This window comes from Brassica napus, chromosome C1 (genome assembly GCF_020379485.1).
Source record: "Brassica napus cultivar Da-Ae chromosome C1, Da-Ae, whole genome shotgun sequence".
NCBI classification, from domain to species: Eukaryota; Viridiplantae; Streptophyta; class Magnoliopsida; order Brassicales; family Brassicaceae; genus Brassica; species Brassica napus.
This window is the reverse complement of record NC_063444.1, coordinates 45951229-45964967: the sequence shown is the minus strand read 5'-3', so window position 1 is coordinate 45964967 and position 13739 is coordinate 45951229. Positions and strand designations below refer to the sequence as shown.

Sequence of the window (13739 nt, the reverse complement as noted above, 5' to 3'; positions counted from 1 at the left end):
TGGTTCAAACGAATCACCCAAGTATTGAGAAAGTTCATAACCATCAAAGAGGGCTAGAACTTGGCGGCTCCACATCAGGTAGTTAGTGGAGGAGAGCTTCACCACGTTAGTCATGTTAACATGGAGGAGAGGCTGTGGTGTATTCCCAGTGATGATTTCAACAGAGCCAGTGTTGTCACTGTTGACAGGAGAGGGAATGTTGGTGGCGGCCATGGAGAAAACAGAGAAAAGAGGAAGAAAAGAACAGAGACGGCGTAAAGAAAATTTAGAGATTTAGGGTATCGATGGCTCTGATACCATGTAGAGTATATAGGTCTGAATGAATCTATATTATTGACAAAGAGAATAATATATACAGAGTACAAGCCTGAGGAAGAAGGCAGTAGTAATGATAATTGATACACAATATATACGATGATATGAGTTTCCATAATATATTCTCTTGTGTAAACAGTAAATGAAGTAAATATAAAAAAAATACAATTTAATCTGATTGATGACAGTTCAGCGCAACTGGGAGTAAAAAAGCTTACTCTAACTTTTGTTACTCTATTCATACCATTCAATCACACTCAAGATGTGTCGAGAAAGTGAAGAAGAAGAAACGAGACCGTTCATATATGAAGATAAGATAAGGCAATCACTGAAAAACGAAAGCAAGAGCTAGCAAAAACAATCTACATATTAATTAAGCCATCGAAATAAATGTATCCTCTCAAAATTTATAGGAACCTCTCCTTGCTATATATGGATAAGCTTAATGTGTTTATTTACTCGAAATTCTTTTTGTGAAAGCTACGTATCTATATTATATGTACGATTTCAAATTTGGAGATTGTTCTGCAAAAGTCTAATTACGAATAATATTTTATGCACTATAACTATAACAGATAACAGATATGTTCGTCGATAATTTAACAGCAAACCTGCCTGCGATGGCCGGTGGGCAATCACAAAAAGATGATTTACGCTTTCGTAAGTATTGCAACGTTATATTACGTATGTAAGAGTATTAGATCAAGAACATAAGAAATTTCAGTGATCGTATTGGGATCCTCCTTTGGTATAATTATCAATAAGATGCAGCATGATGCAAAACTGTCCCTGGGAAAACATATATGATTAATTATTAAATATGTCCTTTATCTATAAAATATAAATATCTTTGCAAGTAGTGGTGGTAACCTGTGAGCTCATAATACTGTCAGGACAATTTGGAATTCAATTGGTTAACAGTAACCTGTATATGTAGACTATAATTAATTGGATTTTAGAAAAGAAACTGGAATTCCTTCTGATTTAACTTATTAGTGGCAAAATAATTTCATTCACGTTCTAATCATCAAGAGCACACGTGATTTTTACATGATACGTTGACCTATGGAATGTAAAAACTAATAATAAATGGTTAACTCCCAAGTAATGGATCTGTGCGGGAGAGACTTATGATCAGTCCATATATTTAGAATGATCCGTTTCAGTTACGTACTGTGTATTTCAATGATCTAACGTACCATAGTTGGATCAGACACAGGTCCATGGGTTTTCTAATGAATATGAAGATAGATATGAACTGATTCGAAACAAGTATTTGCGTTTAATGTTTCTACTTGGATTACATGAGTCCATGTATAGATCAAACGTAATGTACATGTTGAAAACATGACGAACTGACAAAAAAGGTTTGCAGGTGCAATCAGTTGTTAAAGATTGTCAAGTAAAATCTCTCAGTACTAAGATAAAAGATTACAGCATTTTTATAGTTGACTATAGACTATAATAATGAAGATTTAAAGACAATAGCTCTGATTTAAATCTACATTAACGCAAGTACATCAGAAACATGGCCTACTTCGCGTTAGCTTCTCTCTTTCTGGAGCTATATTATTATGTACAGCCACACAGTACAGGTTTTGCAAGATCCGCCGTAAGATCCGGAACCAAAAAAGTCAAACCGGTGCAGTACTAAATATTCTGTTTATCCACGCGCTACAAGCCACGCGTGAAAGGTAGTTTAATGAACAAGAAGAGATAAGCAGAAACTCGGACGCGGAACTGTTGTTGTCGTCGCAGACTCGCAGTTAACGGGTTTGGTCTCTGTTTGTTTATTTATTTATTTGTACATCGTTTCGTTTTCAGCTAAATATCTGATGAGGACAAAATGTAGTTTTATTCAGTGTAATCGATTGCGTTTTAACTTTAATGATGCTTTACAAACACGATAATTCCCCTTTTCGCCACCTTATCTTTTCGTTTAGAACAATTATTGTGTATGTTTGCGTGTTTTTATGAGTAGGGAGTATATATAACATAGACTATAGTATTTGTTTGAAATTAGATTATGGATAGTTAATTGATAGCTTCCCCCTCCATTAATATGAATATGACATAACGAAATTTATGAGATTGTATAGACGCAGCCAGCCATGTATAGGTTGCACCGTCGAATCTCAAAGGCCTCATGAGCAATTGAAGATAATAGGATAAATCAATGTTTGTTACAAAATCAAACCATTAATAAATATAAGTGGTCATCTAGTTAATAATCTGTTCGAAGTTAACAATAAATTCGTCTGTATATAATTGTTTCATAACAAAACAAGATGAACTTTATAGTCAATAAATATGTATAGTTTTAGGTAGGGAGATGAAAAGACACTTTAATATTTCAAAAGTTTGCATGTGTTCAGTGGTTGAGATAATTATTGGTTTGTTGTCTAACGAACCCTCCTCTTAAATACCTTACAGTTTGCTAATCTAGAAATGTCAGTTATAGTACTTATAGAATTCGAAAATTATAATTTTGAAATCCCAGCTGTTTACAACAAAAAGGGAATACTATGTAAAATTTCAGAATAATCTGTATCGCGAGCGTGACTACACGCGCCATATTGGGCTATCGGTAGTGGGAACTGAAACAACGCGGTTTTTTTCCTCTGACAATATTTTTTTGTATGTAAATTTATTTTGACAACTTTTTATGCGTGGTTAAACGCCGTAAAAATGTAATGGGTAAGATTGAAATCATACAAATAAAAAATAATTACTAGCAAAAAGAATCTGTGCGAATTATTTTTTATTGTTTCTTGTCTTGTAAATGTCTTCATAGAATTTGTGGTGGCGAAACCTAACCCGTGACATTCTTGTAAGGTGTTGGGCCAATACTATCACGCGCATAGAAGTGCGAGAAGAGCACACGTAGCGTTAAGAAAAGAGACAAACTCGTGATTAACTGATTATGGAGGAGTTGAGAGATGCGGATTTTAATACTGTACCATTTTAGCTTAACAAATTAAACGTCTGATTATTTGATAACACCAAAACTCCACGCCTCCCACTTAAGCCATACTTACTTCCTAACTAGAATGAACTAAAACTCATTTTATAGCATGTCTTTACTTTCAACGATAGATACACTTTTTGGTGACAAACTAGTAGATTAGTAAGTAAGAGAAGTCAATTCTAGCAGTTGTAGAATTTATAGTTTTCTTGTATGAAATGGATGATAACTAGCTTCCTCTTACATTGTCAACACACGAGAATAAACCACAAAAAAGCTATTAAAACAAAACATAAATGAGATAAATATTTATTTTAGGATTTGTATATCTATTCTATTAAAATGAATAATTAAAATTTTTTAGATCCAAATCTATACTACTCAAAATTTAATATTCATTTTCTCAATAGAAAAATTTATTTATTTATCTCGATAAAATTTTCGTGATCTCAACAATTATAGAATTTAAAAAAAAAGTATTTTATTTTTGTACTGAAATTTAAATCACTTCCGAAATTAACATACACTTATATACAAGGATCAAAACCGTTATAAATGGTCTCTTTATTACCTGTTCCCCAAAAATAAGAGTATAAATTATGGGCATTTAAAAAAAAAGGAACTTATGAACGTTCGGTCTCGTAAATGCTCTTTTTACATAAAAACATCCGGGAATTCTTGAAAATGCATTTTAAACCTTGGGAGGTGTTTAATTAATTTTTTAATCAACAAATGACAAAAAGTCCAAAAACACGGTGGGTCCCAAAAAGGTCTCTCAAAGGTGGCCCCCACAAGGAACCCTCCATTGCTAAGTGCTTTAAAAGCAGCTGCAAAGCATCACCATTTTGGCATCAAAACAAGAACCAAGTTTTCTTCTTTTTACACTTTCAAGAATATAAATTTCTTCACAGATCTTCTCTCCTTCCCCACTTTCTCTGAAGAAGAAAAAAATTTTAAGCTAACGAAACACTTTCTCTGTTCACCACATCTTTCTCAACTGAAGGAAGAATAGAATAAACCAACTCCAAGTAAAGCAAGATATTTTGCTTTTGCTTTCAACAGTAATGAAGAATGTGGCTATGGCAGCAGCTTCTGCTCTGTTTCTTCTAGGGTTTCTTGTCTCTTTAGTCTCTGCCTCTGTCTCTTACGATAGCAGAGCCATTACCATCAATGGCAAAAGAAGAATCCTCATCTCTGGATCTATTCATTACCCCAGAAGCGCTCCTGAGGTTTGTTTCTTCTTATTCTGAGTTGCAATGTAGTTAAGAGTTATTACAAAGCTTGAAGCTTTGGCTGTTTTTGTAATCTCTAAAACCTCACATTGTCTACCTAATTCAAGTAAATGAAAAATTTATGGTTTTGATTCTTGTGTGTAGATGTGGCCAGATCTAATAAGGAAAGCAAAAGAAGGAGGTTTAGATGTGATTCAGACTTATGTTTTCTGGAATGGGCATGAGCCTTCTCCTGGAAAAGTAAGAAAAAAATCTACCTTTTTTTGTGTTGTCAGTGATTTGATCTTTATTTCATTGGATTCCACTTTATGGTTTTTTGGCTTCATCTGCAGTATTATTTTGAAGGCAACTATGATTTGGTTAAGTTTGTCAAGTTGGTCAAACAGTCTGGACTCTATCTTCATCTAAGGATTGGTCCTTATGTCTGTGCAGAATGGAACTTTGGGTAATAATCTCTTGTCTCTTAACCTTAAAATAGAAAGTTCAAAGGAAACAAAGAAAAAAAACTAATATGATTTGTTTGTTTTCTGTATATGTTTCTCAGTGGATTTCCTGTTTGGCTTAAGTATGTTCCAGGGATTAGCTTCAGAACAGATAATGGTCCTTTCAAGGTTAGACATGTTTTTTTCTTAAAACTAGTCTCTATATATCTTCATCTTGAAGTTAATTAAATTTCACACTTGTTCATTGACCCTTGTTTTGACTCCTGAGATCATTACTTAATTAAGAAACATTGCCCTTTTTTTTTTTTTTTTTTTCTCAAAGGCTCAAATGCAAAGATTCACTACAAAGATTGTTAACATGATGAAAGCTGAGAGGCTGTTTGAATCCCAAGGCGGTCCTATAATCCTCTCTCAGGTAAGAACCCTCACTAGTGAACTGCTGTTTTTTTAACAATCCTAGTATAGAGTTAGTGTGGGACTAAGTAGACTTTTTTATGTTATGTGACAGATTGAAAACGAATATGGACCAATGGAATATGAGCTCGGTGCACCCGGTAGGTCTTACGCTAACTGGGCAGCAAAAATGGCTGTTGGGCTAGGTACTGGTGTCCCTTGGGTCATGTGCAAACAAGACGATGCTCCCGACCCCATTGTAAGAGTTTCTTTTGTCTCGTCTCTGGAACAGTTTCTTCATTAGCTGTATGTTACTGTCTCTCTAACTCTCTTCATTCTTTCTAAGGAAAATCATTTCATTAAATTATTAGTATTCGTTTAAGTTTGCACATGCTTTGGTCACACTTCTTTTCATGATCTTTTTCCCTTTGACTAAAATAATAATATTCAATCATTCTCCATGCATACTTGTTAACTTGTTGAACTTATGATTGTTCACTACTAGATCAATGCTTGCAATGGCTTCTATTGTGATTACTTCTCTCCAAACAAGGCTTACAAACCCAAAATGTGGACTGAAGCCTGGACTGGATGGTAAGCACAAACTCAAAAGTGAATCTCTTCTGCTATTATTGTTTTTTGGTGATCTCAGTCTGTTTTCTTGATAGGTTCACAAAGTTTGGAGGCCCAATTCCTTACCGTCCAGCTGAAGATATGGCCTTTTCCGTTGCAAGGTTTATCCAAAAGGGTGGATCCTTCATCAATTACTACATGGTAAAGCCAAAGTTGCTGTCTTCTTTTTTTTTACCATGTTCATAAAGTAGATTCATGAGCTATTCCAATTCTCATACACTGGTTTCTTGCTCAGTTTCACGGTGGAACAAATTTTGGTCGTACTGCTGGTGGTCCGTTTATTGCAACCAGCTATGATTATGACGCTCCTCTTGACGAATATGGTAAATCTGCTAAATCCCAACTTATCTTCTGCCAAATATATAGTAACTGTTGTCTTTTTTTATAAATATTGTCTATTACTTTCAAACAGGACTTGAAAGGCAGCCTAAGTGGGGGCACTTGAAAGATTTGCATAGAGCAATCAATCTGTGTGAGCCAGCATTAGTATCAGGACAACTCACAAGAATCCCCCTCGGAAATTATCAAGAGGTCCAACTCAAAGCCTTTTTTCATTTATTGTTATTGCTTTGATCAACTTTAATAAAACTTATGCATATTTGTAAATGTGCAGGCTCATCAGTACAAATCAAAATCTGGAGCTTGTTCTGCATTCTTAGCAAACTACAATCAAAGATCCTATGCCAAAGTTTCTTTTGGGAAGAATCACTACAATCTACCTCCATGGTCTATTAGTATTCTCCCAGACTGCAAAAACACAGTTTACAACACAGCCAGGGTAAAGAAGAATCATTACATGCTTCAACTAGATATAATGATTAAAGAGGATCAAAGTATTAAACTGGTTTTGGCTGTAGGTTGGTGCTCAAACTTCAAGGATGAAGATGGTTAGGGTTCCTATTCATGGAGGACTATCTTGGCAAGCATACAATGAAGACCCATCAAGTTACGTTGATGAGTCATTCACAATGGTTGGTTTAGTAGAGCAGATCAACACTACACGAGACACTTCAGATTACCTGTGGTACATGACTGAGTAAGTATCCAGACCTTGTAGAATCTATCAATGCATATTGACTTGTTTACTCAAATTTTCTGTTTCTGTTGTTGTACAGTGTTAAGATTAACTCCAACGAAGGGTTTTTGAGGGGTGGGAATTTGCCAACTCTTACCGTTCTATCAGCTGGACATGCTATGCATGTGTTCATCAATGGCCACTTAACTGGTAATTGCTTTGTGTACTATCTGCTGGTTCAACTCTTGAGCCTCGTTTTGACATGTTTTTGCTCTCTTATCCAGGATCTGCTTATGGTAGCTTAGACTCTCCCAAGCTAACATTCAGAAGAGGTGTGAACCTAAGAGCTGGTTTCAACAAAATTGCTATACTAAGCATAGCTGTTGGTCTCCCGGTTAGTCCATAGCACCAATCTTTTTTGCCAAACACTTAAGTTCAACGTTAGAGATGTTCTTAACCTATATGTTCTGATACAAATGCAGAATGTGGGACCACATTTTGAGACATGGAATGCTGGAGTTCTAGGTCCAGTTTCATTAAACGGTCTCAATGGGGGACGGAGAGATCTGTCCTGGCAGAAATGGACTTATAAGGTACATAAACAAATATATACTCCCTCCTTTTCATTCTAAGTTTAGTTTTATACATATGTGCACACAGATTAAGAAAACATTTATCTTTTTTATATTTTTCTAAATAAAAACGCCATTAGTTATACACTTAACCATATTTGTGCCACTCTACTGATTAGTGATGACATAACCTCTTTCAGGTTGGTCTTAGAGGAGAGAGTCTAAGTCTTCATTCACTCAGCGGTAGCTCTTCAGTTGAGTGGGCAGAAGGTGCATTTGTGGCTCAAAAGCAGCCACTTACTTGGTACAAGGTTGGTAACACATCTTGAGTTTATTTTTATTGTTATGGACATCAAGATTAGTTTCTGGTGGTTTGACATTGTCTCCATTGTCTTTGTTTCAGACGACATTCTCTGCTCCAGTTGGCGACTCCCCGTTGGCTGTGGACATGGGAAGCATGGGAAAAGGTCAGATATGGATTAATGGGCAGAGCGTGGGACGTCACTGGCCTGCATACAAAGCAGTTGGTACTTGCAGGGAGTGTTCTTACATCGGAACATTCAACGAGAACAAGTGCTTAAGAAACTGTGGAGAGGCTTCTCAGAGATGGTACCATGTCCCAAGATCATGGCTGAAACCAACAGGCAATCTATTGGTCGTCTTTGAGGAATGGGGAGGAGATCCAAACGGAATCTCATTGGTCAGAAGAGAAGTGGACACTGTCTGTGCAGATATCTATGAGTGGCAATCAACGCTTGTGAACTACCAGTTGCATGCTTCTGGAAAAGTTAATAAACCACTTCATCCCAAAGTGCATTTACAGTGTGGGCCTGGACAGAAGATCACCACTGTTAAGTTTGCTAGCTTTGGGACACCTCAAGGAACTTGTGGTAGCTACCGTCAAGGAAGCTGTCACGCTCATCACTCCTATGATGCTTTCAACAGAGTAAGTTTCATGGATCTTTGTTCTGTTTTGTGCCTTGTAACATTATCTGAAGGCTGTGTTTGTTTTGCAGCTTTGTGTTGGGCAGAACTGGTGTTCTTTAACTGTAGCACCGGCCATGTTTGGTGGTGATCCTTGTCCAAATGTGATGAAGAAACTCGCTGTGGAAGCGGTTTGCGCTTAAATATAACCGGAGGAAGTGGTTACTTTTGCATTCTTACAGGTTTTTTCTGATAGTATTAGTATGTTGTGGCTATTTACAAGCGGTGGAAGTTGTACAAAAGGGACACAACACACCGTTCAAACAATTTGGAGAGTTGTTGATTTATATGTGAATAAGCTTGTGTGGTAATTGTAACCCAAGAAAGAAAGAAGAAGAAGCACATTGAGACTGGAGAACAGGTGTCCATGTGTTGATGATTCTTTGATGGCAAAACTGGGATTATATTATTCTCTGAGTTTTGCTTCCAACGTGTTGTGTTTGTTGTTGCTGTAGTAGTTGTATTAGCCTGAGACATTCTCTGCAATTATCTCATTGCTAAACTTATGTAATGTTTTTATTTCTCTTTAATGAAACATCTTTAAGTCTTGAAGTAAAGCAATGTCTAGAAGATCAAATCACGTTCAAAATTTGAAGGCATGTGGCCCACCGAGAAGCCCATCTGATTTCACTCTCCTGGAGTATCAAAGTTACAAAACATGTAATAGCAAAGCCAAACAGCAAAGCCAAAAAGAAGTCTAGAGATGATTTATTTTTACCTTCACTAAATGAGACATCATATGTAAACACAATTTCTTTTCCTTTCTCAACTTCTTGAGGGACAGTATTGCTTTCGTTTCAATTCTTTGTGTCCTTGTTGCATGCTGTTAGCTGAGGATTGTTTTCACCCCACTCCTTCATAACCCCCTTTGAAGCCAACTCGGAAACCATGTACATTTGTTGAGTGAGTTCCATCTCTGCTTTCTCTAAGTACAGCTACTGGAAGATTATCAAGAATCCCGTACATCAATTTGAGTTAAGATTTACTTATAAATCAAATGAATCTAGGAGACACAGATACAAAGAACAATAATGCTAACTACTTACATATTAGCACGGTATTCATCATCAATCTTTTCCTTGAAGCTGAGTAGAAAATTTTAGAAAAAAAAATCGGATATGCCCAGTTTAAGAGAAATGTGAACCCTAAAATACCCAAACTTTAGAATGCAATATGTAATGTGGTTAAAGAGCGTTATTGATTTAAGAGCCAGAAGAAGCTTCATGTCAAAAGCAAAAATAGTAGATTGGGCTGCTGACCTAAGTTTTTATAAGCATGTGACATTGATCTCAAGAAATAATTTAAGCTTTAGACTTTTGCCATGAATTATTTGTTAAGTAGAGTTTAGTTGATGGTTTGACTCTGTTATAATAAGTTACGTTGGCATGATGGGATCTCAACTGATGTCTAGTGCCATAATTATTTCGTTAGTCATTAAGCTTGCTTAGTGTTGAAAAATATATATTCAACAATCAACAGCTTAGGTTTTTGCCCATCGTATTGTGGGCTAGAACTACTAGGCTTTTTAGCCGTTGTTATTAAAACTCTATGTTAGAATGGTCCTAAGTCGGTAAGTTCAGTCCAAAGCACACATATATACATACTTATTGTCATTTTTGAGCCAAACCATGCACATGCAAATTGTATTCGAGTTTCACATATAGTATGTATACACATGTGCTCGTATATTCATATATTCATATATTCATATAAAGTCCAGTATAATCATGCTTTCTGGAACTTAGAAGATTTTGACTACCAACAGAAGAATTGTAATTTAACACAGTAAACCAATACTATGAGAAGTCAAATAAAATGTCATATAACTTGAAATTTATTTCAACATACAAGTTGGACTCTTTTTCACAACCAAACAAATTGGACCACATAAGAATTCCAGAACCATATCATATAAATGCTCAATAAATCTATCTTTGCCATACGTGATCAACTGATTTGGGCAGACTTCATGCTCCAAGCACTTAAGCTTAAGACATCAACACTTTGAGATCCATAGTTAAAAGCAAAGAGATGTGAATTTTTTCCCATTGCCAGTTTTGGATACACTCTGGAGGTAATGCATGCTCTTCCTCGTCCACCGAAGCTCTCCACTACTGAATGATCAATCTACAACAACATGAAACAATAAAAGCTTCTTTAAGAAATCTATAGAAAATATAATCTTCTTGATTCTTGAACAAGGTAAATATCATATAGTCCTGAATCTTGATCAGAGGCTAATTAGCTATCTCATATTTTTTTCCTGGGGGTTTGCATGCCAATTTAACATTTCCTGAAATAGTAACATATATAAAAAAGTGTGTGAAGTGGAGACTTAATTACCAAGGCTCTGAGGGAGAGTGGTTGGCGAGGATTAATATCCACAAAAGCTCCATAAGTTGTTTTGTCATTATCTTCTTCCAATGAAGATCTGTCCCAAATTCAACATCACCCAAAATGTCACAAAATTAGAAAGTCAAAGTTTGGATATTTCTTCAATAATTTTTCAATTTGTATGTATGTGACTGTTGAAAAAATAAACATAAGTACTTGTCGCAAGGATTAGTCTAAATTAATGTACTTAATAGTTAATATGGATCGTAATCAAGGAAACGTACCTGCTTTGGTCACTGCACATGACCACAACGTACTTATTGCTGTTTTGCCGGGCTTTGAAGATTCTAAAATAAACGGATGTGTACTCTTCCAAGTTCTTAGATGCGAGAACCATTAAACCGAATGGACCTAAACCTGACTCAACCGACACATTCATCTTACTACAAATCAACTGTGGATCAGTCCAACTTGGTTGTATCACATCCGCTTTCTCCAAGTTTCTCACTTTGAACAAAACCTCCACATCCGCCTATAACAATCACAAGATTTTTAAAAACCTAATTTTTCTAATACTAATTATTTAAATCCACATATATATAAACTAATCGCACCTGTGCAGCTGTCACACCATAGACTTCAAGTCTAGATCTTGAATTTAAAACTTTGTTACGTAAGTTGACTTGCTTCATACGTAATCTCTCTAATTCCCTAACCGGCCATTGAATCAGTTGTTTCCCGGACCGATCAAGCCAAATTTTCCTTGGAATCGTCTAAAAAAAAAAGAAAGCAAAATTTATATATTAGTGTCTCCATTTTTAATTACTTGACGTTTAGGTTTGTACAAACAAATATGACATATAATTTTTTTTTTTTAAAACGAAACATCATTGACTATTTATCTAATCACAATCCAACCAATAAAAAAACTTGCATAATCTAACAAATCGTATTGACCCCAAAAAAATATCTATCAAATCATATATATAAAAAAAATTGAAAGTTGAATTTCATTTAGTTTAAAACATTTTTTCTAAAACGTCATCTCTTAAAAAAACAAAGAGAGTAATTTATACCAATATATGATTACTTAAGTTTCAAAATTTAAATAAATTACCTGAATACCGGACCAGCCTTTCTCAACATCATCCTCAACCGATGACGACTCGTTAGTCCAACCCCACAACACTCTTCGGTTCTTGGCCGAGTCGTAAAACGTTTTCGAAGCATAGTACTTTCCGTAATCGTACCTAGGAGCTGTACCGTCCATTTTAAAACCCTTGTCGGGTACGAACTTATCACCAACCCGGTCGTACGTACCGATCGTGTAATAATCATGTTTCGTGTCATCCAAGCTTATTTTCAACACGTGTTTTAAAACCTCATTTGGTTCACCAAAAGACGACGTTTCCACGCCTTTAGAGCCAAACCTCGTCACGGGGAAAAAGTCAGGACACTCCCACATTCCACTTCCGTCGTCATAATGCAACGGCTCAGGAGATTTTTCCCATTTTAGAAAGTCTTTGCTCGTGTAAGTGATCGCTAGTCCACGACGGTGGATCTTGCTTCCGATGATCACTCTCCATTTCTTGTCGTGCCCTAGCCACGCGGTTGTTGGGTCACGGAACGAGCTGGCGTTGATTCCGTTGACGGCATCAGGAGCCATCAGAGGATTTAACGGTGACTTTTTCCATTCCACGAGGTATGGATCGGAGAGATCTTTAGGCTCGGCTATGTTTTGAACCTGTTGGTTCTTGGGGTCGATTCCGGTATAGAGGATAACTGGTTTGCCGTCGGGGAGGATTGTAGCCGAACCGGACCAGCATCCGTTGATATCAAACGGCTCAGACGGGAAGATAGCCGGAGGATGTGGGTCCCAGTTGATTAAGTCTGTTGATGTGGAATGAGCCCACACGATGTTACCCCACACGGCGCCTTTGGGGTTCCATTGGTAGAAAAGATGATATATTCCTTTGTATATCATAGGGCCTGTATAAATGTAAATATTTTATTATATGCATATGTAACCATCGTGGTGCAGCGTAATAAAAGGTCGACCAATGCATCAGAAAAATCAAATATACGGTTGGTATGCTGACTTATTGGTATAATTAATGTTTCTTAAAAATAATAAATTACTAGTTTCTAGGGAAAATGATCTGTCTATTGGATAGGAAGAGTTGACTAACCATTAGGATCTGCTCATGGCAAGAGATCAATCCAATTTGTCCAAGCAGGAGCCATAGAGAAGGAACAAAAGGTTAGAGAAATAAAAACAATATGACAGTGAGGCTGAGATTAATGTGGTGGTATTGAACATACCGTTCATCCAATTCTTGGGTGGTTGAAAATGGAAGCCGGTCCGGTAGGGCTGGTTTACGGAAGGAGATTTGATGTTAGAGCTTTGGGTAAGTCTGTTGTACACATGGTGCGAGGCCTCGAGATCGACGACATAGTTACTAAGAAGTAACGTGAATAACAACCAAAGTCCAATGTTGGAGCAAACTTCTTTGGTCATTGTGTTCTTTTTTTTGTGTTGTTGGTTTCTTTATGGTCGTTGTTTGAAGGAGGGAAGATCATGTCAAATTTATAGGCAAATAACGAGGGCAAGCCTGTCAATGTAAAAGGTTGAGTATTATATTTACTAGTTATTCTTGGGTTCACCAACCAATAGTGTTTGAGTATTTGATATTTGATATCTTTTAAAAAAGAAAACAAAATTGAATTTCCAAATTAGATTATATTTTTAAAATAAATAAAAAATACATAAAAATAGTAATAGTTACAAAAAATAAATAAATTAATATTGTTAAGCCGTCAGCAAAATACTAAACCATATACCTTAAACCCTAA

At 36.1% G+C, this 13739-nt stretch overlaps 2 protein-coding genes across 2 annotated transcripts; one reads left to right on the top strand and one right to left on the bottom strand.

The window, feature by feature from the left end:
• Positions 1 to 4121: 4121 nt before the first annotated feature.
• On the top strand, positions 4122 to 9109 carry LOC106351108 (beta-galactosidase 1-like). Its single transcript, XM_013790929.3, has 18 exons — positions 4122 to 4509; positions 4657 to 4752; positions 4845 to 4957; positions 5057 to 5123; positions 5278 to 5370; positions 5464 to 5607; positions 5854 to 5942; positions 6017 to 6122; positions 6217 to 6304; positions 6394 to 6512; positions 6595 to 6759; positions 6839 to 7017; positions 7097 to 7206; positions 7281 to 7390; positions 7479 to 7589; positions 7769 to 7879; positions 7972 to 8514; positions 8585 to 9109. Exons 1-18 carry the CDS (start codon positions 4345 to 4347, stop codon positions 8693 to 8695), a joined length of 2520 nt encoding a protein of 839 aa, XP_013646383.1. The 5' UTR covers positions 4122 to 4344; the 3' UTR covers positions 8696 to 9109.
• Positions 9110 to 10346: 1237 nt separating this feature from the next.
• LOC106351119 (beta-fructofuranosidase, insoluble isoenzyme CWINV1) lies at positions 10347 to 13463 on the bottom strand. Its single transcript, XM_013790939.3, has 7 exons — positions 13209 to 13463; positions 13076 to 13084; positions 12004 to 12875; positions 11501 to 11659; positions 11171 to 11418; positions 10896 to 10983; positions 10347 to 10679 (listed from the first exon to the last, which is right to left on the bottom strand). The coding sequence occupies exons 1-7, from the start codon at positions 13402 to 13404 to the stop codon at positions 10500 to 10502; spliced, it is 1752 nt and encodes a 583-aa protein (XP_013646393.1). The 5' UTR covers positions 13405 to 13463; the 3' UTR covers positions 10347 to 10499.
• Between the last annotated feature and the right edge of the window lie 276 nt (positions 13464 to 13739).

Coding starts and splice junctions, on each gene's coding strand:
- LOC106351119 (XM_013790939.3), bottom strand. CDS start 13,404: ATGACCAAAGAAGTTTGCTCCAACATTGGACTTTGGTTGTTATTCACG. Junction 11,419..11,500: donor ATGGTGTGACAGCTGCACAG/GTGCGATTAGTT, acceptor TGATTGTTATAG/GCGGATGTGGAGGTTTTGTT. Junction 10,984..11,170: donor ATGTGCAGTGACCAAAGCAG/GTACGTTTCCTT, acceptor AATTTGGGACAG/ATCTTCATTGGAAGAAGATA.
- LOC106351108 (XM_013790929.3), top strand. CDS start 4,345: ATGAAGAATGTGGCTATGGCAGCAGCTTCTGCTCTGTTTCTTCTAGGG. Junction 5,371..5,463: donor GTCCTATAATCCTCTCTCAG/GTAAGAACCCTC, acceptor GTTATGTGACAG/ATTGAAAACGAATATGGACC. Junction 8,515..8,584: donor CCTATGATGCTTTCAACAGA/GTAAGTTTCATG, acceptor TTTGTTTTGCAG/CTTTGTGTTGGGCAGAACTG.